At 36.4% G+C, this 27346-nt stretch overlaps 1 protein-coding gene across 1 annotated transcript; it reads right to left on the bottom strand.

The window, feature by feature from the left end:
* Window positions 1-1287: 1287 nt before the first annotated feature.
* fra (neogenin protein frazzled) lies at window positions 1288-26945 on the bottom strand. Its single transcript, XM_074182184.1, has 23 exons — window positions 26693-26945; window positions 25173-25338; window positions 23233-23369; window positions 21616-21829; window positions 21319-21543; window positions 17823-17967; window positions 17602-17762; window positions 17426-17544; window positions 14114-14510; window positions 12456-12738; window positions 11940-12146; window positions 11595-11886; window positions 11096-11254; window positions 10833-11038; window positions 10632-10779; window positions 10190-10546; window positions 6931-6969; window positions 6670-6815; window positions 6283-6505; window positions 6077-6151; window positions 1795-2002; window positions 1478-1652; window positions 1288-1426 (listed from the first exon to the last, which is right to left on the bottom strand). The coding sequence occupies exons 1-22, from the start codon at window positions 26784-26786 to the stop codon at window positions 1478-1480; spliced, it is 4176 nt and encodes a 1391-aa protein (XP_074038285.1). The 5' UTR covers window positions 26787-26945; the 3' UTR covers window positions 1288-1426.
* Window positions 26946-27346: the final 401 nt, after the last annotated feature.

Genomic DNA, 27346 nt, shown 5'->3' on the forward strand with positions numbered 1-27346 from the left:
GAGCACCATCAAAATATATTTTGAATGTAGGCTTTCACGGTTGGCGTCAATGTTTTGGTTGGTTTCCGGGTTTTGCCGTGGTCTTCTTTGGTTTTAACCTCCAAACATTTCAACTGCAACTGCGACAGTCATCTTCAGTCGCTTGGTCGAAGTACTCTTCTTGATCTGTCAACTGTTTGAGTTGACAGCTGAAACAGATGACGTATCAACTGTTTCAGATGACGTGTCACCTGTTTCACTTGACGTGTCACCTGTTTCACTTGACGTGTCATCTGTTTCAGTTGACGTGTCAACTGTTTCCTTTGACGTGTCATCTGTTTCAGTTGTCGTATCAACTGTTTCAGTGGACGTGTCAACTGTTTCAGATGACGTATCAGCTGTTTCAGATGATGTGTCAACTGTTTCAGATGACGTGTCAACTGTTTCAGATGACGTGTCAACTGTTTCAGTTGACAAGTCAAGAAGAGTACTTCGACCAAGCCACTGAAAATGACTGTTGCAGTTGAAACGTGGAGATTACAACCAAAGAACACCACGGTAAAACCCGGGAATCAACCAAAATATATTTTGAGTTCAATTTTGAATGATTTCGTCAATCTCTTACCGTGCTTTGAGTATTTGAGTTGTACAAGACACCAATATTGGCTCACTTTTTAAAAACAAAAAAAAATCAACAATCAAATTCAGTCTTGAAATTCCATTTGAAGAAATGGATACTCGAATTCGGAAATCTATGCCACATACAGAATATCTGAAATTAGTATGCTGAGGTCCTCAAAAAAAGTAAACCAACATTTTTATGCCGACAAATTACGAGCACGGATATTTTTTTTAGTTCAAAGATAATTTTCCCCCATAGCCCCACCCATCACGAGTTACTTTGAGAGACCTACTATGGGTCAAATCACTCTGAAATTTTTCAATTTCTCTTTTTAGTTGTAACAGAGAGTATAAACATAGTTTACTTGACATAGATTTCCGAATACATTTCACAAAGAAACCTGCTTTGATGAAAGCACGAAAAAACTCTCAAACGTCTCATTTTCTCCACCCTCCGAGCATACCGTTGATTAGCTCTAGTTAGTACGTTAAAACCCCACTGCATTCTGTCAAAAGTCAGAAATAACCATAACCTTGAAACCGGCGCCCTTTGCCAAGCAGAAGGCGCATTATTTAGGCCGAAAGGCATCCACTCAACATTCAAACTCGTTGGAAGTGATAGCATTCAGGGTTAGCATGAGTCCTTCGAGGTTCGCCATCTCTTGATTGAGTTCCTCGGTCGAATGGGACGGCTGCAGTCTCTGGATCTCCTCGGAAGTGTGAGGAGGCGGATTCGAGGCACTGATTCGCGATGGGGGAGTGCTCATCAAGCTCGGGCTGTCCGCCTGCCCCCTTTTGTACGGGGACGTGTTGGGGCGAACTGTAACTGAATTTGACTTTACGCTTCCACGCAAAACGAAAAATTAAAAACACTTACCTATGTGCTTGGATTGGGGAGTGCCCGGAGCGGATATGGGGGGCGGTGCAGGCACCGTGAAACTCTTGAGCGGATGGCCCTGGGCCTGCAGTCTTTTCCCTCCTTCGACAAAGCCCAAACCGGGGGCGTAGCCCCGCTACTCGCGGGCAAACTGTGAGGAACGGGTTGGGGTTGTCTGAAAAGCGACGGGACTGGTAAAAGCCATGATGGCTGCTGTGTTATCATTATAGTCTACCCAGAATGCGAGGCTTACGTCAATATTCGTCAATGACATGACACAAGTATGATAACGACTTAAACACACCACTTTTACTTACCCGATATATCCGGAACTCAGAGGCACGGCGGGATCATAAGAGGTGTGCACTGGATGAGTGATGTAAACATTATCAGGCGCTTGATTGTGCGAGATGGTCTGCTCCAAAGGCACGTGCGGTCGGGATAAGGAGTACTGGCCGCGCGGATTGGTCTGCCGGCTAGAAGGCGTGGAATCTGAACTCGACTGGCTGACTAGAGAAGGTACTGCTGAAAAACCAAGATTGATATTTATGATTGATGGAACTGTATTTTTTTTCAGGTGAAGAAGACGTCTAGTAATACTTTTGAACACGAACATGACGACCATGAGTAAAAATCAACGTGGTTAGACTTAAAGAGTAAAAAAAAATGTTTAATGTCTAAACAGGAATAAATCCCAATAACAAGACATATTAATATTATTAACAAGCATGTTACAGTTTATATCTGCCTATATACATACATACATACACATATACATGAATACAATACTAATTTATCAACTATAAACACCTGAAAAGAGTAAACAAAAAATAAAATAAACATTTAGGAGAGTTAAGCAAAAAATTAGGTGGAACACTTGTGTGCTGCAAGCTAGGAGAGTAATTGAAAAAAAAAACATGTCAGATATAGAGCTAACAAGTAAAAACATAGTTCAGGTGTATTACAAAAAAAAACATAATTCAGCAGTAATGCAGTAGTAGTAATAAGCTCACATGGTAGGATAACTTTCAATTTGGGCTCATGTATTTTGACTAGAGTGTAAAAGTTTCTTAACGTGGTTCTTAACTTGACCAATAGGTTCATAATAAATGTCGAGATTTCCACAGAGTTGATTGTAAAATTTGCTCATTGCAACAACTGGTGACTTGAGTAATATATTTGTTCTAGAATTTGGTAGATAAAAAGCCAGTTCATTCCTAGAATTGGAACATGAAAGTTGAAGTGGGAGAGTACTTCGGGACAGTCAATCAGATTATTCACTAGTTTATAAATGAAAATTATAGACTAGTAGGTTCTTCGGTTTTGCAGGGATGATAGATTCAATTTATTCAGTAGTATTCTGTTGTCGATGCCTCGTTCAGGGTAAACTCCTTCTAGCTTGTAAGTAATATAGTTCATGAAGCCTCTTTGTATAGACTCGATTTTGTTTATGTGGACATTGTATATGGGTGATCATATAAGGGAGGCATATTCCAGCCGAGATTTGACGTATGCATTGAAAAGAGTTGAAAATCTGTCTCTGCTACGAAAGTTCTTACAGTTACGATAAATAAGCCCTAGCATCCGTTTGGCTGAGCATGTTATTGTGTTATAGTGGATGGAGAATCTCAGTTTAGGGTCAAATGTGACACCCAGATCCCTTTGATGAGTGCTTATTTGAAGAGGTGTGCTATTTATGCAGTAATCATGAGAAATAACATTATGTTTAAGGGTGTATTTTGAGTATTTACATTTGTTTGTATTGAGGAAGATTATTTTTGGTACACCAAATGTACAAAAAGTCAAGGTCTTTTTGTAAGATTAAGCAGTCCTCCTGTGATGTAATGGGCCTAAAAATTTTCAAATCGTCTGCAAAGAGTAAGAAATTGCTAGAGAGTATTTCCTATGTCGTAAGTGAAGAGTGAGAATGAAAGAGGTGCTAAATTGCTTCCTTGAGGGGCACCACTGGTTGCAATAAATTGGAGCGACTTGTGACCCCTATAATCTACGAATAGGATACGTTCAGTTAAGTATGAGCGAAAAAGGTTTAAGAGTTGGGAGTCGAATCCATGTTGGTGAAGTTTATTGATAAGAATGTTATGATCCAACTTGTCAAATGTCTTCGAGAAATCTGTGTAGACAGTATATACTTGTAGGTTATTATTAAGTGCATTACTTACTGATTGTGTGAAGCACATTAAGATAGTTATTGTTGATCTTTTGCTAAGAAACCGTGTTGATTGTTTGAAATTAAATTCTTAACATCAGGAAAGATTCTGTTGTACGAGCATATTTCAAAAACCTTTGCAAAGTTTGATAACAAGATTATAGGTCGGTAGTTTTGGATATTGTTTATGGCACCAGCTTTGAAAATTGGGCAAATTTTTGATATTTTCCATTTGTTAGGAAAGCATCCTGTACTCAGTACTAGATTGAAGATTGAGTGTAATGGTATGGCTAGGAGGTGTGCACAATCTTGAACGAAAAAGCTAGGTATGTTATCATCCCCGTTTGTGAGTTTTGGTTTAGTTTGTTGAGAGAATTGCAGATTTCGATTAGTGAAAAATGTTTTAAAGAAATGATAGGATTGTTTGAGGTAACATTCGTGTGTTCATTTGATTGTAGGGGTGGAGAATATGCACTTTTAAAAAATTGTGCGAATGCATTAACGATTTCGGAAGCATTGTTGTATTCAACATCGCCCCAGAATGGAATACTAGGAATTCTTGATGTACCTTTCTCATTTTTAATTTATTTTCATATTCTCTGTTTGCTAAATTGATTTTTGTTTTGATGGATCGACGAAGAGATCGGAATTCTTCTTTGAGAATACCTGAGTCTGTAGTTTTCAGTTTTCAAAAATTTTTTTTTTTTTTTAATATCGTTGATTATTTCCTTATTGAACCAAGGAGGATATTTTCTAATGAAGTTGTGACTAACCGGAACACACTGACTGAAAGTAAGTGAAATCGACAGTTCAAATAGTTTATGAAAAAAAACTTTGGCAAATACTCGCACAAAACCACTACTCTGTTCAAGAAAAAAACGAATTTTAATTTTTCTCAAAAATAGTCATTTATTCATCAATTTTTTTTGTTTCTTTCAAAGTAGTTCCTCTAAGATATAATACACTTGTGCCAGCGTTTTTTCCAATCCTCGAAGATCTGAATTCTCAGCAATTCGGTTTTTATTTCTTCAATCGTCGCAAAACGCCGTTCTTTCATATGTCTTTTCAATCTTAGTAACGGAAAAAGTCGCAGAGGGCCAAATCTGTTGAATACGGTGGCTGATGCACGATTATGTATTGTTTTGGCCAAAAAATTACGAATAATCAATTACGAGTGAGCAGGTGCATTATCGTGTTTGGTTTCTTTGTCATATTTTTTGAACAGATCTAGTATACCTACGAACTCCGGTCAAAAATATGTTTACAATGTAACCCACATCCAAAATTCGAAGGAAAAGGTACGAATCCACTACGAGACAACCACGACAGCAACAATCACAAATAACTTCAAATAGCATAATCTAACGACATTTTAAAAATTACTGTAATGAAAAAACAATCAAAAAAAGAGTCCGAAATATCATCAGTTTAACAGGAATGCTACAAGATTCTAAAAAATGTGCCAAATACATCACAGCGCAACACCAGCAAGCAAAAATAGTTTAGTAAACACCAAAACGTTGAAAGCGACTTTGAACGTTTAAAACTGTAACTAACATTTGACATGAAGTTACAAAAACTTCAAAAAGATCGAAAAAAAAACGAATCAGACAATAAAAATGAAAATATGATGCGATAAAAAGGGGCAACAGATAAACGGGTGATGAGCATTAATAGCTTTTGAGGGTTCGCAAAAGGGAACCGAGATGTTTTTCCTATTGATAAAGTAGATAATCAAAATTATAGAGCTTTAACGTATTCTGGACAACCAACGGACAACCAAAGTGTGGAACGTTTCCTGAGGTATATATTGGTCAAACTGGCAGGACATTTAGGAATCGAATCCAGGAACATCATACGAGCTATGTAAATAAGAAAACAAGTTCAACATATTCAAATCATCTTCTAGAAGAAAATCATATCTTTAAGGATATGTTTTACATTTATTTAGTTACACCCTGTATAATATAAATGGAAAGATCGGCAAAAACGGTTATCAAAGTTCAAAAACAATACATCACAACAGCAAAAACTATTATAAAAACAACAAACACCGTTAAATGAATGCTAAAACATGATCTTCAAATAGTAATACTCAAAAAGATGTGACAATGAACGTTGAACAATTCCTTATAAACGTTATAAAAGTGAACGAAATATCGCCAGTTGAACAGAAATGTTACAAAACTCTAGAAACAGGAAACAATTACTTTTTCCACATCGCTCTATGTCAAAATAGTGACAAATATCAGGTGAAAATAAAAAAAGAAAAAAACATCTTCAATGTTTTTCAGTATATTCCGACCGTTTCAACAGCAACCTCTTCAATAATCAGTTAGATCATCACCCTGCAAAGGAATCCTACGCGACATTAACTCATTAAAAAAAAATCAACACTAGCAAGCAGCAAGCCATAGCAATAGTTTACGCACCTTCTCTAGTCGGTGTCAAATCCCCTGGAAAATTGATCTTCTTGGATTTCAGAGAACCCCTGTGCACATCGCTACCTAGCGTGACAACAGCAAATATACACGTGAATATAGATCGAAGACCAAAACGGTAGACATGCAAGGAAGCTCGAGAAAAGCATATATAAAACAGTGAAATAATTCGAATAGAGACCAGTGACGTCACTCACCTACGTAGTTGGGCACGTAAGTCCTCTTATCCAACGAGTTGGTGTTGATGCTGTCGTGCTGTTCGTATTCATTGCCGCCCATACTTCTGGGCAACGTCAGGGCCCCACTACTGCTAGCCCCGTCGTTATGCGAATGTCTCTTCTCCATCGCTTTCAGCTCCATCTGGTCGTGATGGATCCACAGGTCGGGCGGCTTGATGTTCTGCGAGCTCTTCTGGTAACCCTTTCAAAAAAAATAAAGTACAGTCATGTCTCTCGGCAGTTTCATTTTGAGGTTAAAAGTAAAAAAAACAATGGGGATGAAATCAGGTTATTTAGAAGGATGTTCTCTTAGGAACTAGTACATACAGTAACTATAACTATAGTATGAGAGTAGTTTTCGTTTACCTTTTTATTTCTGTCGGGGGACGTTGTGGCCTCTCTCCGCCTGCAGCAAAAGAACACAACGACGCCAGTTATCGTGAGTACCGCCAGGACGCAGCCTCCAATGATGGTGTAGAGCAGGACCTCAGAGGAAAAAACTCCACCGGTGTCTGAAAAAAAAACGATCAAAATGAAGAAGCAAGTTCTGTGAGGGGATGGCATGTTAGTTAGGCTTCGAACTGCTACGTAACATTTCAATGAAACATAAAAGTAAAATATAATTACCCGATGGTTGGCCTTGAATGGAAGCATGCGAAGCAACACCTGAGTAATGATAAAAAAAATAAAAATAAACAAAAGCAAGTATAACGATTCTGCTGATCATCTGGTAGAATCTGTTTTGGATTATTAGACGTTTGATGTCTGTCAATAGTAGCGTGGACCAAGGGTCTCCAAACTTTGAAGCCTTCGGGCCATAATGATTTTTTCAGTTTGTTCCAAGGGCCAATTTCTGCCCTTGACTATATTTCTCGACTAGGATAGTCGCAAAGTGCGTGAGCTAAGCAAACTTACGCTTTTTTTGCATTTCAATTATTATTGTGTATTGTGACCCTTAACGACATCTAGTGGCGAGTAGTGGTACTATGTCCTATTTTTTTCAGCTACCCGCTAGGTGGCATTAGGCGTAATTAAATATTTGGAATTACCGCGTTGGTTCGAGAAAGTTCTGGTTCTAGCTAGTGTATTCCGATCACCTCGAGATGGCAGTAATAATTGCATATAAAAAGGCTAGCGGCGCAACTGCGAGTTAGTCTGCGTAGGAAAGGCGAAGGAAGCGAAACTGTCTATTGTGAAATAAAGTAACACTCGTCAATAAAAGTATTTTGATTTGACTTATTGTTTTTATGTGTGATTTGTTAGTATGGAAAAGAAGCGAAAAATCGACAGTGAATGCAGAACATTCCAAGAAAAATGGAACTTTCAGTATTTTGTGATTGAGTCCAGTAATGAGGCGCTATGTTTAATTTGTAATGAAACCATAGCTGTTCTCAAAGACTATAACATTAAACGACACTATGAATCGAAATATCTTCAAAGTTACTCCAAGTATACAGGAAGTTTGCGGAAGGAAAAATTTGAAGCTTTGAAACGCGGACTCAAATCGCAGCAATCTTTGTTTACCAAATCGAATACTGAACTGACTGGCTAAGAGTCTGCAACTCGCGCCAGCTTTCGTGTGGCTCTTGAAATCGGAAAACGTGGCAAACCATTCACCGATGGAGAAATGATAAAAGAATGCTTGATTGCAGTAGCCGAAGAAATATGCCCCGAAAAGGTAAATTTATTTAAAAGTGTCAGTTTGTCAGCAAACACCATGGCTCGGAGGGTGCAAGACATCGCAGAAAATATATCATCTCAACTGTCTGACAAAAATGGACATCATGAGTGGTTTTCTCTAGCATTGGATGAGTCAACGGATGTGTCAGATACTGCTCAGGTGTTGATTTTTATTCGCGGAGTAGATAAAAGCTATGAAGTGTATGAAGAACTTCTTGATATTAATAGTATTCACGGCACGACAACTGGGGCAGATATTTTTAGGGGAGTTGAAAATGCCATTAATAAAAAGAACCTTCGATGGAGAAATTTGAAATCTATAACAACTGATGGAGGCAAAAATATGAATGGTAAAAATAAAGGAGTGGTCGCGCTTGTGTCAAAGGCTGTAGAAAATGATGGTGGTTCAAAACCATTAGTCTTACATTGTATCATTCATCAACAGTCCTTGTGCGGAAAATGTTTGGATATGTCTGAAGTTCTAAAACCAGTCATATCAGTTGTTAACTTCATCAGATCCACTGGGCTGAATCACCGACAATTCCGCGAGTTTATTCAACAGATTGGAGAAAATTATTTATCATATCATACTGCCGTTCGCTGGCTTAATTGCGGAAAAGTCCTTAAGCTCTTTTTTGAACTTCGAGCAGAGATCGAATTTTTTTTAAATGAGAAGCAGCGCCCTTTTGCCGATTTAGAAAATAGTGAATGGATGTGGAAGTTAGCCTTCTATGTCGATTTGACAAATCATATGAACGAACTGAATTTGAGATTGCAAGGAGAAAATCAGCTTCTCCCTGATTTATACACCAATATCAAATCCTTCAGGCAGAAAATAATACTATTTCAATCACAATTACGTAAAAAATGTTTCACACATTTTGAAACATGTGAAATATTCAGCCACACTACAGAGACTGAATTTCCCGTCAATTTTGCAATCGAAACTTTGAGTGCTTTGAAGATAAATTTTGATACTCGTTTTTCAGATTTTGATGTTATTGCGAATGAAATTAAGCTTTTTTCAAAATCCTTTTGATTCTGACATTGAAACCCTGGCTCCGGAAGTCCAAATGGAAATTATTGATTTACGGTGCAGTGATATGCTTAAGAACAAATATCAAAATTCATCTTTGTTGGAATTTCATAAGAGTCTTCCACTGGAACAATTTGATAATTTGCATAAATTTGCTCGTGGGTTGTTTTCTGTTTTTGGTACTACTTACTTGTGTGAGAAAACGTTTTCCAAGATGAAGTACACAAAGAATGTTTACAGATCTCAATTAACCGATGAGCATCTTAAATCTCTTTTGATAATTGGTACAAGTAAAATTGATCCACAACTACAAAGTATTGTCGGTGGTAAATCACAATTACATAAATCTCATTAGTGTTTTTATTTTAGTGTGATTCATTTCAATTATTTGTTAGTTATTAATATGCTCAAACTTAGATACTTAAGTTAAGTTTTCTTTGTCATCATTTCTGTCGTTAAGTTTAACCTTGCAAGTAAATAAAACCGAGTAATTATCATTCTGTGTTTTCTTCTTCAACTTATCACAGCAATAGTAACAACAATTAGGTAATCATTGGCTGTCGCGAGCCAGACTGATGACAGTAAATCATTGGTTTTCGCGGGCCGGATTGATGACACTGGCGGGCCGGATTTGGCCCGCGGGCCGTAGTTTGGAGACCCCTGGCATAGACGAACATAAGGTACAGTTAAGATTGTCATTATGTCAATTTTTATGATGAAAGTTTTTTCCCATGAACCAGTTGTCGCCTCTTACGAATGACAACCTTCAGAAGTCGGAACTCAAGTGATGTAACAAGGTATCATCTTTTAATGTGCGATTTCCTGCTGGGTCAAAGGATATGCAGTAAAAAACAAAAATCCCACGGGAATCGAAACAACTACAACGTTCATATAGAGGTAGATCAAATAAATAGAACGAACAACTCACGCTAATCAACTAGCTACCGCTCTACTCCATATTTCAATCCTTGAAATTGGGTCAATCGCGTTTCTTGACTTTTAACATAGAACCTTCTGACTACACTTCGAGTATGAACTGTATTCCACCTTTTAAATATTTTCTTTACCGCAACAGATTCGACCAGAATTAGCGAACTGTACAGACATGTATAACGAAAATATATCGGCGCCCAACGTGGGGCCAACATCCCAAACAAAACAAATACTCACTTTGTCCGGTACGGAACGTCACTAAATTCGAAAACGGGCCGTAACCCCTACTGTTCCTAGCTTGCACCTTGAAGTAGTACAACGTAAACGGCTTCAAATTGTAAATCACTGTCGAATGGACATCACCCTTGACGGCAGAGGCGTTCCACTCTGGATCAAGCAAACTCTTGTTGTATGTGTACAGAATGACGTAACCGTTTATGCGCCCGGTATACGTTTTGGGCGGCTGCCACGACAATTCAACCAGTTGAGACTCATCGTCCTTGAAATGGACGAACAAATCTCTGGGCGCTACGTTAAGCGGCAGCTCCCAAGTCCGGTTCTGCACCACCATGCTCCAGGAGCTTTCTTTGCGGCCTTGAAATGGAATTCAAAGAAGTTAATTTCGCTGGCGATTCCATAGTTTTATACAACACCCAGGCAACTGCCTTCGCGAACTTACCTTTAACCAGTTTCACGGAAAAATCGTACAGGGTATTCGGCTTCAAATCGTCCACCATAACGTTGAGATCAGTGACGTTGAGATATTTAGTCCTCCTCTGCTTCTCGTCTGTGTACTTCACGATATAATACCGGTTATCCTTAACATACTGAAACAGAATCGATTACTTTTCTCTGAAGAAAAGCTTCCCCACCTCCTTACCTGGCTCTGCTTTAGGGTGGGATCGGTCCAATAGAGAACGACCGACGTAGTGCTCAACACCTGCGCCTTCAGCCCCATCGGCGGAAACAGCGTGACCACCGGCTCTGGCGGAGGTTCAACCTGAGTCTTCACAGTCGTGTAGATCGGGGCACCGGCCCCGACTTGGTTGCTGGCACGCAGACTCAGAACATACTCCGAGTTCGGTTCTGCAAAGCAATCGGTCAATAATTGAAAACAACCTGAAAAGTTTTTTCGCGACTCACCCAGCCTTCTTATGATGTAGGTGCGATTTCGCTCTTCTAGCTCGTGAGTGTACATATCTGGGATACCTTTACCCCACCCGAGGATGTAGTGCCTCACCCTGATGTTCTGGTTTAGGGGAGGTGACCACATGACGTAAAGTTCGTCGTACGTTGGTCGTACTGAAAGATGAACGTGTTGTCAGAGTAAATAAACACATAGGACACGAACTTTATACTTGTCTCTCAACTCATTCAAGGACCGATGTTTCTGTTTTTTCTCTGACAGTTACACCTTTTTTATACTAACAAACCTTCATAAAGACAGTTACAGTTCATTAATCAAATAGATGGTCGCCGTAATCTACTCTTTACATTGATATTGTGACAGACAAGACACATTTGTTATTGAAATTTGGAATATTACATTTCAAGTTGGTGTCAGGTGTGGGGTTTTCAGCAACAAACCATCTACCGCCTTTTCGGACCAAAGACATCGATATCCATAAAAAAGCAAACTCACCCCTGATCACGGAAGGCTTATCGGGCACGCGACTCTCATCCACGTCATTCTGGAATGTCTCAACCTCAATCCACTCCGACGGAGGACTCGTACCGTTGATGTTCATCGCCCACAACCTAATCTGGTAAGGGGCGCCCTTCTCCAAGTCGTTGATGACGTAATGCCTGTCGCTCGGTTGCGTCGTGTACGTATTGCCCTTGCCTCTACCAGCGCGGCGCCACTTCAGCTTGTACCCGAGGATGACCCCGTTACGGGATTCCGGAGGGGGCGGTTCCCATCTCACGGTGATACTCTGAGGAAAAAAAAGTGATAGAGGAGTGACATATTCGTTGCGGTTCTTCTTACCGTACTGGAAGGCTCGATAGTAATGTTGAATGGAGGTTCGGAAGGCGGAGCACTGAAAGTCCTGACTAGTTTCTCTTCTGTGGCAGCTCCTGCGCCGTTGTGATTCACGGCTACCACCCATACACTGTACTCCGTGAAGGGTGTGAGTCCGTTCAAGTCGTATGAGAGGTCAAACGTGTCAACATTGTGTTCTATTGAAGCGCTCGTCTAAAAATTATCAAAACCTAAAGTGAAAAATCAGAAGAAGATATTTATGAAATATACAGTATAAACTTGTATGGCAGCAATATCAAATTGTCTAAAATCTTTAGAAAAGTCATAATCATGCATGCACCGGCAAATCCATCTTCGTCTTCTTCTGAAGGACACTAAAAATTATTTCCCTTACATCATTTTTTGACAAAATAAGCATTCTACCCTTCGAAAATAAATAAAAATAAAAAAGACCATTAGGTGGCTTTGTTGATCAACAGATGGCGCCTAAATCGTCACGCAGCTATGTTGCCGGCCACTTACCTCCATGTAATACACGGTGTACCTCAAGATCCTGCCATTAGCTGTCTCAGGTGGTTGCCAACTCAAATGGACGTTCCTCGGGCTGGTGGCCCTTACAGAAAAGTCTCTGGGGGCGCTTGCGACGTGCTCCTCGGACTGAGTGGTCACTGTGAGCACTTCGGAAGACACACCCGCGCCATTGGCATTGTAGGGAACTATGCGGAAGTGGTAGACACGACCAGGAGAGAGGCTGCCGATGTTGGCCTCTTCCAGTTTGGATCTGGTCGTGTTTTGGAATCGTTCCCTAGAAAAAGAAACATATAGCTAGGGTAGTTCAACCTCTTAGACAGAATTTTAAACCTAACCTAGCCTATCTTCCTCTATATAAATAAATAACAAAACAACTGTTGTTTATGTGGCTTGTGGAGGTGGTATTGAACTATAATTTATATTTTGCCTCAATTGTTGATTTATTAAGAAAATTTTCCTTTTTTAAAGTAGAATATCGAGGTACGTATAAATTATTTCAACTTGATACAGGCGCTGTTGCCAATATGTGAATTAGAAACAAATTCGACCTTTTGGGCCTCATCCGAACTGAGCTTGGCTGGTCTTTGTCTGAAGGCTAACTGTAGACTGCCACACATTCTATTCGTAGTAAATTTTGCTTCAAAAGCGGTAAAATACATGCAGCACCAACCAGTAGTACAATCCTGCAGAAATCAAATAAGTCTGATGACTTTCGAACAGAGACAGATAGATTCATTTGTTAAACTGTTTTTATACATTTCTGCACAATTATAGCAAGTCAAGAACATGTGTGAAACAATGATAAAAATATAAATATGGTTTATTTTTGGAGTAAGGCTACTCCAAAGTCAAAAAGTGACTATTTCAGGAACTCAACTTTCGGTGCAAAGGCCATACCTTTATCCCTTGTCATTTCCATTTATTTTTTCAAACAAATATTTTTTTTTCCAAAACTACATACTGTTATAAACAAAATTGTTTATGAAACTAAGTGAAACTAAAAACAAGGGACTTTTTTGTTGATTCTGTTGGCAGTGCTACAAAATTAAACAAGAAATAAGTGTGATGCTGTCAAATTTATATGGCTCTTGAAAAGATAAGGAATGCCGCCTTCTTCTTCTGATATTTCTGCTTGCAATTACAAATCGAGTTTTACTTTTTTCACGTAATACAAAATTGAAAATACTAAATTTTTAGACTTTACGAAAAAAAGTACATCTTGCGGTGTCTGGTGGATAAATTGACCGTTATTTCCAGTTCCAATTTTTCACAGAGAGGGCGTCTTAGTTGTCAAAATAATAATCTCTGTACCTCCCAGGAATTGTTTTTATAATTATTGTTGATCAAGAGGTAAAAATTTCATGTAATTTTTCCATCATTATTGATAAATCATCACGGAAGAAGTCAACTGTATTATTATCGATTAGTTTATGTAGTAAATCATGACCAACGTCTATAGACAACAACCCCTTCGCATGTATACTTTGAACCTGACATAACAGATGTCAGCAAGTTACATTTATTCATACATGTATTAGGAATATAATTGTTAATGGAACGAATCAAATCAAAAACTGAATCTTCGATAATAATAATAATTAACACTAGAACTATGCTTTCAGAAACCTTACATTATAAATTGGCCTCACCTGTCGCTACCCTCCTGTCGATAGTAGATCGAATATGCCTGGATGCTGTCTCCGTTCTCCAGGGGTGGCTTCCAGCTGAGGATGACGAACCTGGCTTTGACGATGGGCGCCCTGAGGTCCTGTGGGGGCCCCGGGACTCCTTGTGCGACGCCTTTCCCGCCCGAACCTGCCGCTGAAACGGGATCGTCAGGGGAGGGGGTAAAAGCAAACTGGATGTCCCCTAAGGGATCGATTTCGGTCTCGCTGCTCTTGAGTGAGTTGAACGCGGAATGGGGGTCGAAAGAGGGGTCGCTTCCTCGAGAAATTTTCGCCTCGGATTTCAAAGACGAAAAAAGTGACTTGGACTGCTGCGAGAGCATTTTTTTCGAGGGGGCGTGTTTCGGAGAGGGGATGGTTTCTGCGTGCGAAACGAGAGGCATGCGTGCGAGAGGTTACGAAAGAGAAGACACGGTTAGTTTGGGGAGGAGACGGGGAGAGGAAAAAATCGAAAAAAAAAAAAACAGAAATTAATTGCAGAAAGAATTAACAAAAGTAAATAAATAAAGAGGGATTGCCTTTCAAGTATCATGAGGAACCGACGATATTATAAAGCATACGACGGCGGAGAATTTTATTCCTGGGTTTATTTTGTTTATATTTCTTGAATATAGTATAAGTATGACATTTATCAGTGACTTTTTGTTACTCAAAATATAATGGGTATTTTTGGGAAAGAAAGTTTTTGGCTTTCTACTACCCCATCTTGATACAAAAAAAAAGGTATGAGGGAATCTTCCAAAGAAAGGAAGTAATCAATTTGAAAATAAGTAACTTTATACATGGATGTGTAGATCATGCAAATTGATTACTTCCTTCCTTTCTTTGGAAGATTCCCACATCCCCCCCTTTTGTTTCCTTCAATTCATATTGGGTATTATTTTAAAACAAGAATATATTCTACAGTTTGTCAAATGTAGGGACATACTTGAGAATGGGGAATGTTCCTCCTGACGAAAATCAAGTAGTTTTCATAAAAGAGCTCTAAAACAACGCATTTTAAACTTATCATTTCAATCTTTTTCTTTAAAAAATTATTTAAATACTTAAAAAAGAGGAATGAAATAATGCATTCAACATTTAAAGGGATTCGTTTCTATTTCACCATTTGGCAACATCGGTTATAGCTAATAAAGGACAATGAAACTGTTACCTGTATGAGACAAAGATGACATATTTCAGAGGCGTGCTGTTCTGTTTACTTATGTTCCGAGTTCCGAGACATTCTATGACATATGACATTTTGTGCACCTAACCTATCTTCCTCTATATAAATAAATAACAAAACAACTGTTGTTTATGTGGCTTGTGGAGGTGGTATTGAACTATAATTTATATTTTGCCTTAATTGTTGATTAATCAAGATAATTTTCCTTTTTTAAAGTAGAATATCTAGATACGTATAAATTATTTCAACAAGATATAGGCGCTGTTGCCAATATGTGAATTAGAAACAAATCCCTTTAAAAATTAAAACCCAACATTTGAAACATCAATTTGAATACTTTTGTGGATTTGAAAAACTCATGAAATAAACTCAACTTTATTTTGTTCAAACTTGCATTTGCTGTAATAACCCGAGTTGAGGAACATTCCCCATTTCCACATCCTGCATGTTCCTTGGACTATATCAAAATCTGAAGCGCTACATTTGACAAGCTGCACAATTGATACAGTTTAATGTACAATTCTTTATATTTCCGTTCAATCTTATCAAACGACCAGTATACATTTTCACGAGATGGAAAACAGGCACGTTTTCCAGAACAAAGTAACTTTCGCAGAAATAGCGTAGTCAAATATAAATTTCAGGCCAAAATATAAGATGAAGAGAATGCTTTGAAAATCACTAAAAATCCCAGTAAGTACATACTTGGAAGGCAATCCTATCATTGTAAATAAATTTTAAAAGAATTGAGAACAAAACTACTTGGTCTGTAAAACATACAATTTACAGATTAATCTAAATCATTAAGAACTTAAAGAAAAAAAAAAAAATAATAGATAAAATAATGCAAACTAAATCAAAAACAGACGGTGTCATTTCTCTTACCCCACTTTTCATTATTTTCCTCATGATTTGGGATTAAAAACTAAGTAAAGTGAATTAAAATTATTCTCGTTAATATATTTTTTTTACCAGAACCTGAAATTGGTTAGTATATCTAATTTTTTATGAAAATATTAGAATGAAAAACGTAAAATAACCATGAAGTAATAAAAGACAAGCTGTATAGTAAATTTCCCATAAGTTATGTTGCAAAATGTCAAATATTGAGCACCGATTAGCCTTTCTTCAAAACATACAATTTCATTGAATTTTCCTCAGGAATTTATAGGAAAATAGAGAAGACAAATAATGAAAGTGAAAATTCGAAAAGGTTCTGCTTAATGTGTACCGGAAAACAACTACTTCCCCGGCTAATACCACGCTGGACATTGAATTATATCCGCATGGGGTTTTGTTCACGGGATGGAGACGTTCTTGGTCAAAAATCCTTCTCTTAGACAAAGGTTTCGTGCAAGCAGTCGAGCCGAGTTGAAATTAATCGAATCCCAGGCACTCTGCTGTTTGGGACGGATCTTTCCTTTACTGAAGAGAGGTAATACTTCGAAACTGATCTGTAGGTGACCTACTAGATTGCTTTCGGCATGGTCCTGCTGCTGGGTAAAGGAAAAACATCTGCAAAACTAACTCCTGTCAGGAATTCTGCATAAATGTCTGTTGAATATAATTCATTGTCCAGCGTGGTATTAGCCTGAGAATTAGTTGTTTTCCGGTGGGCATTTACCAGAACCTACTGTGTGTATATGATGTGAGAGACGAATGTTTCGAAATTTTATTTCGAAATATTAATTTCCTTCGACACAACCTTTCATCAAATTCCATAAACGGGTGCCCCAAAATTTTATACTGAAATAATTTCAATGCGCCAGAAAAACGAGTTTTGTTCAATTAATTTCTTGCTCAAGATTAACTTTCCCATATTTGAATTTGATATAAATATTTGACGAAAGTAGAAAATTATTTATTCAATATTATTTAACGAAACATAAATACTTATCAACTGGAAATCTATGTATCGCTAAATGAGTTTTTCAGAGCAATAATTTTAATGAATTATCCAATGCTCCTAAATTACTTTCCATTTAATAATGGAGTGCCTCAAGGCACCATCTCGGGGCCCCTCATAAGTTCATGTATACGGACATACCACCATCGAAAAATGATCCGTAAGTTATGGGACTGTCACTATATTTTACATTTTTACATACCTTGATTTGGAAGGACTTTCAAACTAGCTGCCGCTTGAATATTACCCGCTTCGTTGGAGGCGAAGCATTGGAAGATTCCGGAATCTGACAGCACCAACCCCATAATTTTCAAATTATACCTAAAGAAAAATGAATTAGTAAAAGGCGAGCGGGACTCGATAAGAAATAACACTTGCCCATTGACCAGCTTGTAATACTCGGAATATTTGACGAGCTCCCCGTTTTTGAACCACTGTATCTTCGGATCTGGGACCCCATAAACGGAGCACACCAGCTCTACGTCTTTGGACAAGAACTCGACCTTGTCTTGAGGCTTCTTCAGAAACTTTGGGGGCACCTACGATGAGAGAAACGATATAAAAATCCAAGTTTGAGCGCTAAAACGAGACATTCTAACCTGTATGTGAATCAAAGCCGATTCATCCAAACTGTCCTCTCGGTTCTCAGCCCTACATTGGTACGTCCCGCCGTCTTCTTCGTGGATTTTCGTTATCCTCAACGAGGTCGTCGTTCCTACCAGTGAGAATCTACTGTCTAAATCGCTGTAACGAACAAAATATTATACAAGATTGCTCTGAGAGTTCCTAGAGGATGTAGCCCAAGACCTCAATCAAAATTCGTTAAATATATACGACAAGAAAGCACAAAAAATCAGTTAAATTGAGGATGTGACTTACAAACCTCTATTTTTATCGAATATTTGAGAATTGGAGATTTTTTGAATTCGAAGATTTGTGTCAACTCACATGTTTTATGGTCAATTGATCTTCACAGATTTGTCATCAATTCGTGCCACCGAAATAAGTCAACAAAGTGTACTTGAAGGGTACCTTCGAGACGATAAATCATAATAATAATAATAATATTAATAATATAATATTTATTGATTTTCTTTAGGACATCCTAATATAATTATATATTTTTTTAAATATATAAATAAATAACATATAAATAACAAAAAATGATGAATGTTAGAAAAAAAAATAGTTTAAAAAACTAAAAAACACGCTTTTGAAGACCATCGAACTAAAAAGTTTTTAAAATAAGCTTACACCAATAACGACAAAAAATACTAGTATTATTTTGAATAAATATAGTTAAAAAATTACTTTTTAGTTCGACGTTCTTTAAAAGCGTGCTCTTTAATTTTTTGAACTATATTTATTTTTAACTTTTTAGTTCGATGTTCTTCAAAAGCGTGTTTTTTAGTTTTTTTTAATTATATTTAATTTTTACTTTTAAGTTTCATATGCTATAAAAGCCTGTTTTTTAAACTATATTTATTAGTTTGATTTTCTTTTGAACAACCTATCAAGCAGGTTACCTACAGCGCCATCTGCCAGCGAATAGATCAAGTAATAATGCCGATAATTCTGTCAATAAAGATCCCGAGCTTGAGAGTTACAAACAAGCATACATACATACATACAGGTGAAGCTAATATAAAGCATGTAAAAAAAAAGGAACACGTTTTTCAATGGTTCTAGAATGGTTTCAACATGAGGATATACATAACAAATATATTACAAAACAGAAAAAAGAAAATCAGGGATGAGATTTTATATAGTCCATGAGTTTTTTTTTGAATTGGAAAACATTTATTGAATCTTTTAACGGAAGTGGGAGTTTGTTATACTCATTCAAACCTTTATAAAATAAAGACTTCACCGTACTAGTCAAATTCGAGGAAGGTGAAATTTTTGGAGCTACTCGCTCTTGTTAAGTGGTTATGGATTTGAGATTTATATATACAGAATTCTTCAAAATAAGTTGGAAGCAAGTTATCTGTTAGTATGAAAATGAATATCATTGCTGACTCGTACAGTCTCTGGGAAACAGACAGCCACTGCAATGTACTTAACATGTTTGATATACTAGAATACTTATTCACATCCTCATTTCACGATTCTTCAACTTTTGTAAAGCCGATACCTTATTTTGGTCAAATGAGTATAAAAGACTAGCACAATAATCAAAATGGGTTTGGATTATACGATTATATAAGGTAATTTTTGAGTACATCGAAAGCTGACATGAAATTCTTGAGAAAAAATGTATTTTTTCATGAATCAAAATGAACATGAAGGGATAAACGATTATCCACTGTGAAACCCAAGTATTTGAATTCATTTACGAACTCTATTACATCACCTGCAATTTGTAATCTTATGTTGTGCTTGTTGATGAGTGATAGCTTATAACCAGTTGATAAGATCATATATTTTGTTTTGAAGATGTTGAGTGTCAGTTTATTGCGATTCATGTACTTAAAAACATTTGTTAGTTTGAATTAATTTTTGGGAAAGAAAGTTTTTGGCTTTCTACTACTCCATCTTGATCCAAAAAAAAAAAAAAAGAATGATGAGGGAATCTTCCAAGGAAAGGAAGTAATCAATTTCAAAATAAGTAACTCTATACATGGATGTGTAGATCATGCAAAAAAGTAACTTTGTTACTTGTTTTTTTTTTTATCAAGATGGAGTAGTAGAAAACCAAAAACTTTCTTTCCCAAAAATTTGTTAGTTCATTATTCATTTGATCAGCTAGTGTTTCTATATTATCTCCTGAAATTGATAACAAAGTGTCGTCTGCAAAAAGGTTCATGAAATCGCAACCATGGATATCATTCATATATCATTCAGGTAGATTGAAAACAATAAAGGTCCCAAAACACTCCCCTGAGGTACCACAAAAACGACATCACGAAATGATGACACCACATCCTTTATTTTGGTTACCTGTTTGCATTATGATAAATAATCAGTCAGCCATAACAAAACAGTTTCCCTGATACCAATACTTTGCAGTTTATTCAGTAATATGTGGCGATCAACTGTCTCAAAAGCTCTTTTGAGATCCAAAAATACGGCTATAATATAATGTCCCTTATCTATTGATTCTTTCCAATTTGATATTGTGACTTGTAAAGCAGACTCACATGAATGGTGTTTTCTGAAACCTGACTGATATTTTAGTAATACATCATTATTTTCTAGATATTCACATACTGATGCCTTGGGTATACAGGGTGATGCTCTTAAATTATTTGACAGTTACTCGAGAAAACGTACAACTTCATAGTACTTCATCACTTCCCACTGGCAATTTTTTTGGAGTGTTTCAAGGAAAGTGTGTTAAGACCGATTTTGTTTTAATGTTATACAAACAAATCAAAAATCACCAGTGTGATTCTCGATATAGTTTGCTAATCAAAGGGACATAACCTGCGAAATTTTGAACCTACCTCGTATATACACAAATTGTTGACGCATGTGAAAATCTCCACTGACCATACTGCAATTTGCTTTGATAAAAGTTATCTGTGGTGGCTTTTCTCCTGTCTACGAACTTGACATTGATTTAATGACATGTTTGTTAGCTCATAATTCAATATCTATTATCGACTTTCTATTGAGTTATTAACGGCTTGGCTTTTTGTTTTGACTACACGAATAATCAGTGATTGGGTTTCAGGTATTGCTGTTTTAGCTTACTTTTCGTTTCGAATTCATTTGTCTTTCAGTGTTTGATCAGAGTGGACGTAAAGCGTGTTCTGTAAGTAAATTTTATATATTTTTCTGTTCAAGTTTGAAAATAAATTTTTCGATCCGATAGAAAATAAACTAAGAGTTGCTCACAAAGTTAGACGAACACTTCTCAAACTATCCCTTTAAGAAGTCCCTCAAATCTACACCAATAATAAAAAACAATATCTGCAGATTGTTCTGTCATAACCAAACGCTTCTGAATAACCTATATTCAATGGGCCCCAGATTCTTTATAATCAAGACGCAGGGTGATTCATGAAGCAGAGCAGGAAATTCAGTTACTTCAAATGTCTGTCTAAACCTGTCTCAATACTGAACAAAACCCAAACGTGAATCTTTACTCACTTCAAATCAATGGGATAGCCGTCCTTGAGCCACATGATACTAGGCGCTGGATTGCCATTAGCGGCGCAGTCCAGAGACACATTCTGACCTTCAATATAAGTGCCTGGCTGCGGCTTGGCGATAAAGTTAGGAGCTGAAACGTGCGCGGCTTGCTCCTGGTCACCATTGATGTGCAGAATAGCTTTGTTGCTCAGCTTGTGAGAGCTCAAGCTGGTGGCATTACATCTGAAAGAGAGGACTGGGTTAGAGTGGCCGGCTGCTGGTCCAGACTTGGACCACCAGCATCGATTCGCTTACCTGTACGAACCCTGATCAGATTCGACGACTTCGTCAATTTCCAAGGCACCTGACGGCAAGATGACCATCCGGAGGTCGTCGAGCACCATAGGACGTTCGTCCTTGAGCCACCGGATTTTCGGAGGAGGCACTCCGACGACGCGGCAGGCAAAGTAAGCATGCTGGCCTAGGTAGACGCTTATATCGCTGGGCTCCTCTTGGAAACCCAAAAGATCTGCAAAGCAAGATGTAGTAAGTTCGCTTTTATGATTTTTCGGTTAAATTTCGGATACGCTGCACACTCGGATTTAAAAAAAAATTGGGTGTAGGTATTAACATACTTTGAAGTATCGATTACTAATCTAATACATAAAAATGGATGTTTGTTGGTTGGTTGGTAAGTGATAAACTTCTACATCGCTCAACCAATCGTGATGAAACTCGACATGTATGAGTAATTTTTCATAGAGGTTTTTAGGCTATCAATTTTTCTGAAACTCGCCATTAGATGGCGCTGTAAAACACTTTTTTGAAAGCACTGTTCTTAACGCTGCGCACGCCTAAGTTCGTTGATTCTGATAAAATATTGGAACAGCAGCAATACAGTAGCATAGTACTAGTCGAATATAAAAAAATCGGTGTTCTCCCTCATTTCCAGAGTTACAGTCCTCAAAAGTTCCGGAAAGTTTTCAGCCTTCTTGTTGAACGATATAAACTACAGAAAAAGAAAAATATTTTTATCATCACCTTCACATCTTCTTTGAGACTTCAGTTTAATAATTTATATACACGGGCAAGCCCAATTCAGATATGTAGTACAGTGCTATGTAGTACTTGATGCAATACAGTGGATTAAAAGTAAATTATAAGAATAATACAATTTCGAAGTAAGATAACAAGTAGATTATTCAATAAAAATTAAAATGTATAACAATATGAACTAATATAATTGTTACAGGAGAGTAACACTATACACAATACAACAACACAAGCAGAGAGGGGAAGAATATGGTTTTTAAAGCAGGAAACTGATATATTAAAGATTTGAAGGTTATTTGAAGAGTTAATCAATTGAAGAGTTCTGGCAATAAAGCTGTTATATGAATAATTGAATCTGTGAAAAGAAACCTAAAACGTTTGCACATGTCTAGTTGAACGATTGGGGACATGTAAAGATATTTTGGAGAGAAGCTAAACACAAATTTTCAAAGAATTTATTAGGTAAAATAGTCTACCTGAAAATATAAAGTCTTCTACCAGTCTTATTCTGTTTAAAACGAATTTATTAAACCATTTAAGAGACCAATTATTAAATATTTCTAATTATTGTAGGTAGTACTTATGAACAAATATTAGTAGACTTTTTTTATAATTGTGTGTCACACAAAACGGATTTTGAAAAATTGTTTAGCGAAAATCTCTCAATTCTTCATCACACCACATTTCTTCTTCTTCTAAAAACAAATCCATTACTAAAACAAGTACTGAATAGGAAAAATGTTGATTATTTAACTAGAAAGGGTCAAAGAAGGTGATGTGGAGAATAAATACTTGTGTTTGTCTACCCAAAATTTTTTTTAGAAATCGGAAAGTGCAGCCCATCTACAATTATGCCGTTTTCTCTTTTCAACAACTTACTAGCTATGCTCAATTTGGCAGTACGGCTCACCAGGGACCCGACATTTGGTAACGTTGCCATGCACTGATAATTGCCGGTTAGTCTTTCCTCTTCTATAACACTAGTTATGTACAGGGAACCGTTTGTAAGCTGAGATCTGGAAATGATCATTCTATCAATCACTCACCGTGCTTTATTGTCTGAGAAAATGTATCTTATAGATATCACAACGTGTATATAGAATATGTATGTATGCTAGGAAGATGTAAAATATATCATACAAAATTAAGAAATATGTTGTAAGTTAAACTTTCTTGACAAACTTTTCATTTCACAGTTGACAATACTCAAAACATTCGATTATTTTAACATTAATAGACCAACAATATATACATGAATAAACATATATACATTCATACACATATATAATAATATTTAGTGATTTCTTTAGGACATCCTGATATACATACATTATTATGAAATATTCTTTTCACATAATCATTGCGTATTCCAAGTCATAAGTCAACGAAATATAAAAAGTCCCCTTTGTATAATGCCATAAATCTGTATAATAAATTACCAGAGCAGATCAAACAAATTACCTCTGATAAAGTGTTTCATGGTAGAGTAAAGCAATTGCTGCTGCAAAAATGTTACTATAGTTGTGATGAATACCTGGAAGATGATTTCCGTTGAGCAATGATTTTACTAATTTTTTTTTCCTCTTACTATTATTTAGTGTTATCTTCGACACCTGTTCCATATTTTTACTAAGGAATTTATATACGTGTCTTGTCTATATATGTGTATGTTTATATATGTGGGTGTGTATATGTGTGTATATATGTGTATGTGTGTATATATGTGTATGTGTGTATATATGCATATATGTATATACACATATATGATAAATGAAATACCTACCTATTTTATTCGTATCACACTGTTATTATGTTCTATATATGTATATTTTAAGTTATTGACATACCATATGTACATACTGTACCTCAGTGGCAAATAAATAAATAAATAAAATTAGTGTGTACAAGTAATTTATGACAAAGTAATCATAAAAGTTATACATACATGCATACACATATATACATGACATACACACACACATTACTTGTATATACATATACATTACATATAAAATACAATAATTAATCAAAGTGTATGAACTTTAACGCGGGAGATAACCATGTCAAAGCTTTTTCCGTGTTTTTTGGCCACAATGTGCGGGTCTTTATGGCTGACGTTTCGTCTGCTACTGCAGTAGACATCATCAAAGGCAATGAGGTAACGATTGAAGTGCTTGAGTTGTTGTCAACGTAGAAACTGCAATGTTGGAATTGGTCTCCAGTTTTATAACATCATTGGCTGGACATGGCTTTGTCCTTCTTAATTGGATTTAATGACCTTCTTTGTGCACCATTAGGAACAGGTAGCCAGATTTTATTAATGTTCATTGCCTCTTCATTTCTACTGAAATTACCCCTGTTTTCGAATTTTTATTGACTCTTTATGTATTCTTTGATAGTGATTTCAAGTTTAACATGGTAGTTGTGTATCTTTGAAGGAGATAATGCAAGTATCATGTTTGAGAGCATGTTTAGCTACAGTCAATTTGTCGGTTTGTCCGAGGTGTGTGTACTGAGATTTCATAATTTTTTTCGAAAAATGTGAAGATCGGTTCAATTTTGAGTCTGAATTTTTTAAGTTATCTCAAATAATAAAGAAGTACAGAGAAGATTTTTTTGTAATGCTTTTCCTGTTCTCGGATGTTCTGAGGCTTCTCTGACAATTTCATCATAACTGGCTACTGCATCATGTTCTACATCTTTACCCTGACTCACTTTTTCAATCAATATATAATAATAATAATAAAACTTTATTCTCCAACGAAAACAATGCACAAATATCATGAAGAAGCAGTCAGTCAGCTTTCTCAAATACCCACCTGTATGAATCACCTATAAAAGTAAGTTTCGACCCATCCTGGTCCAGCCATTGTATAAGGACACTCGACTGATGGTGGGATGCCTTAACTACGCAGTCTAAAACTGCCGATTGGCCTACCTCTACTACAGTATCGGAAGGTTCCACGGTAAATTCCAGTACGTGGACTAAAAATACATAAATAAATAAAGCAAGTGATTTGCAAAAATGGTGATTTCATATAAATTTCAATAACGTTTGTTACTAGCGATGATTGTTTCAAGAAGCAAGATGATTCCCCCACAAAAATGTCATCTGTGGAATTGAAGAAAAAACTCTTGATTTGGCAAGGATGAGCGAAAAAAGTTTTGAAAATTATCAAAAAGAGCTGTTGGAAGATGCAGAAGAAGATAACAACTAAAATGATGACATTTTGTTGACAAAGTCAATATGATTGCAATCAGAAAACAGTAACATGAAATTTTGTATGTTCCAAAAATCACAAATGCAATATTGCATTTAAAAATAATAATTGAGAGAAATATCATGGAAAAACAAACACTCAAGTGACAAATATTTCTGATGGTGTGGAATTTTTTCCAACCGGGAGATTCTCAACAGAATTTCTGAATTGCTTAGTGTTTTTGCTGTAATTAAATTTTGTAAATTGTTGTGAAATAGTTTACTTCAATATAATCAAGATTATTTCATTGGAGATGAACCAGGAATTAGATTTTCTCTTCATGGGATGATTTTGTTGGTATCCTTACATTTACTCCTGTATTTAGGAATAATTACAAATAATGAAAGGATTTTATTTTGTTTTTAAAAATTGGTAGGCATGAATTTTGAAAGTTTACTTTATAACCTTTCACGAGGCTCATTTCTGTAAGACCAACACACTTTCTGATGGCACCTGACTATGGTAACTGAGACTCTATGACTGAATAGTAAGAACTAAAAAATAGCCAGATGATTTTTTTACAGCATTGGCTTGTGATTTGAGTTTTACATTATCAATTTACAGGCCAAAGAATTATGTTAGAAGATGAATATCAATCAGTTGATTACCCAATTTATTCTGTTTTAGATACATTAATTCTATCCAAAAACTTACCATTCTAGGCTTTACTAGGTAAAAAAATATAGGTAGTGACAGACTTCCGTATACACACAGACTATCAACAATTACAAGTAGCATAATTAATGTATAGAGACTTTTTGACTAAACAATTTGTAAGATTATATACATCTTGAAATTAAAGTCAAATAGCCAAATGTTTTCAGTGCAACAAGAACCCAATTAATTTCAGATCTCTCTAGCTATTAAGGAAGTTCGTAAACCTGGATTTGACCATAAAATCATTTTTAAAGGGTAATCAAACTGATAATAAACCATTGATGAGATGATCAGAAGATTCACATGTCTCGAAGTTTAGAGTTCAATAGCAAGAAATCAAGTTAAGCCTGGCTTTTCCTACGTCTTCCCAAAGGTCAATATCCATTAATAGATAATAAAAATAAAAAAGAATCGACTTGTACCTTGTATCGAGCTTTGTATAGATGTCAAAACAGAAGCCATCACCAGAAAAACACTGTACTTTAAACCGTACACATCTCTTGAGTTTGGTGACATTTTCGGGGAATCGATGTTCACTTGAACCTCATTTTATATAACAACCCATTTTAAAATACTTTGTAAATATTTATATTAGGATAAAGTCAAGTCAAACTCTCTAAAATCGTCCGATTCACAGCTGCCTCCATTTTGGGCTTTTGACAGTAATGCGCCGCCATCTGGAGGCAACTTCGAAAGTCGAGAAGTGTCAAAATTCCGGTACAGTATCTTAAAAGGAACTGAAACTAAAGGAACATGTTTATTTTATATTTTCATTCATAATAATGCTTTTCATTCAAGAACCTAGGAACTAGGTACGTAAAATAGTTGTTGAAGTGTAGCACACCTACATGATGAAATCATTGAATTCTTCTTCTAATAATTTTCATAACAATCTGCTTTCGAAACCTCTGAACGATTTTATATTTAGGTATTCTCCTAGACGATTTCAATAGTCGATATGTCACAAATTATGGTTGTATCTCTGATTCGTTATAGTTGGTATTGGTACTGAGATACTGTAGTAGGTATATTCAAATTACTTTTAGTGAACAGTATTTGAATAACAGTAAGCATAG

This window comes from Leptinotarsa decemlineata, unplaced genomic scaffold (assembly GCF_025532065.1).
Source record: "Leptinotarsa decemlineata unplaced genomic scaffold, Ldec_3_MD MMD2_tig00026328_RagTag_RagTag, whole genome shotgun sequence".
NCBI classification, from domain to species: Eukaryota; Metazoa; Arthropoda; class Insecta; order Coleoptera; family Chrysomelidae; genus Leptinotarsa; species Leptinotarsa decemlineata.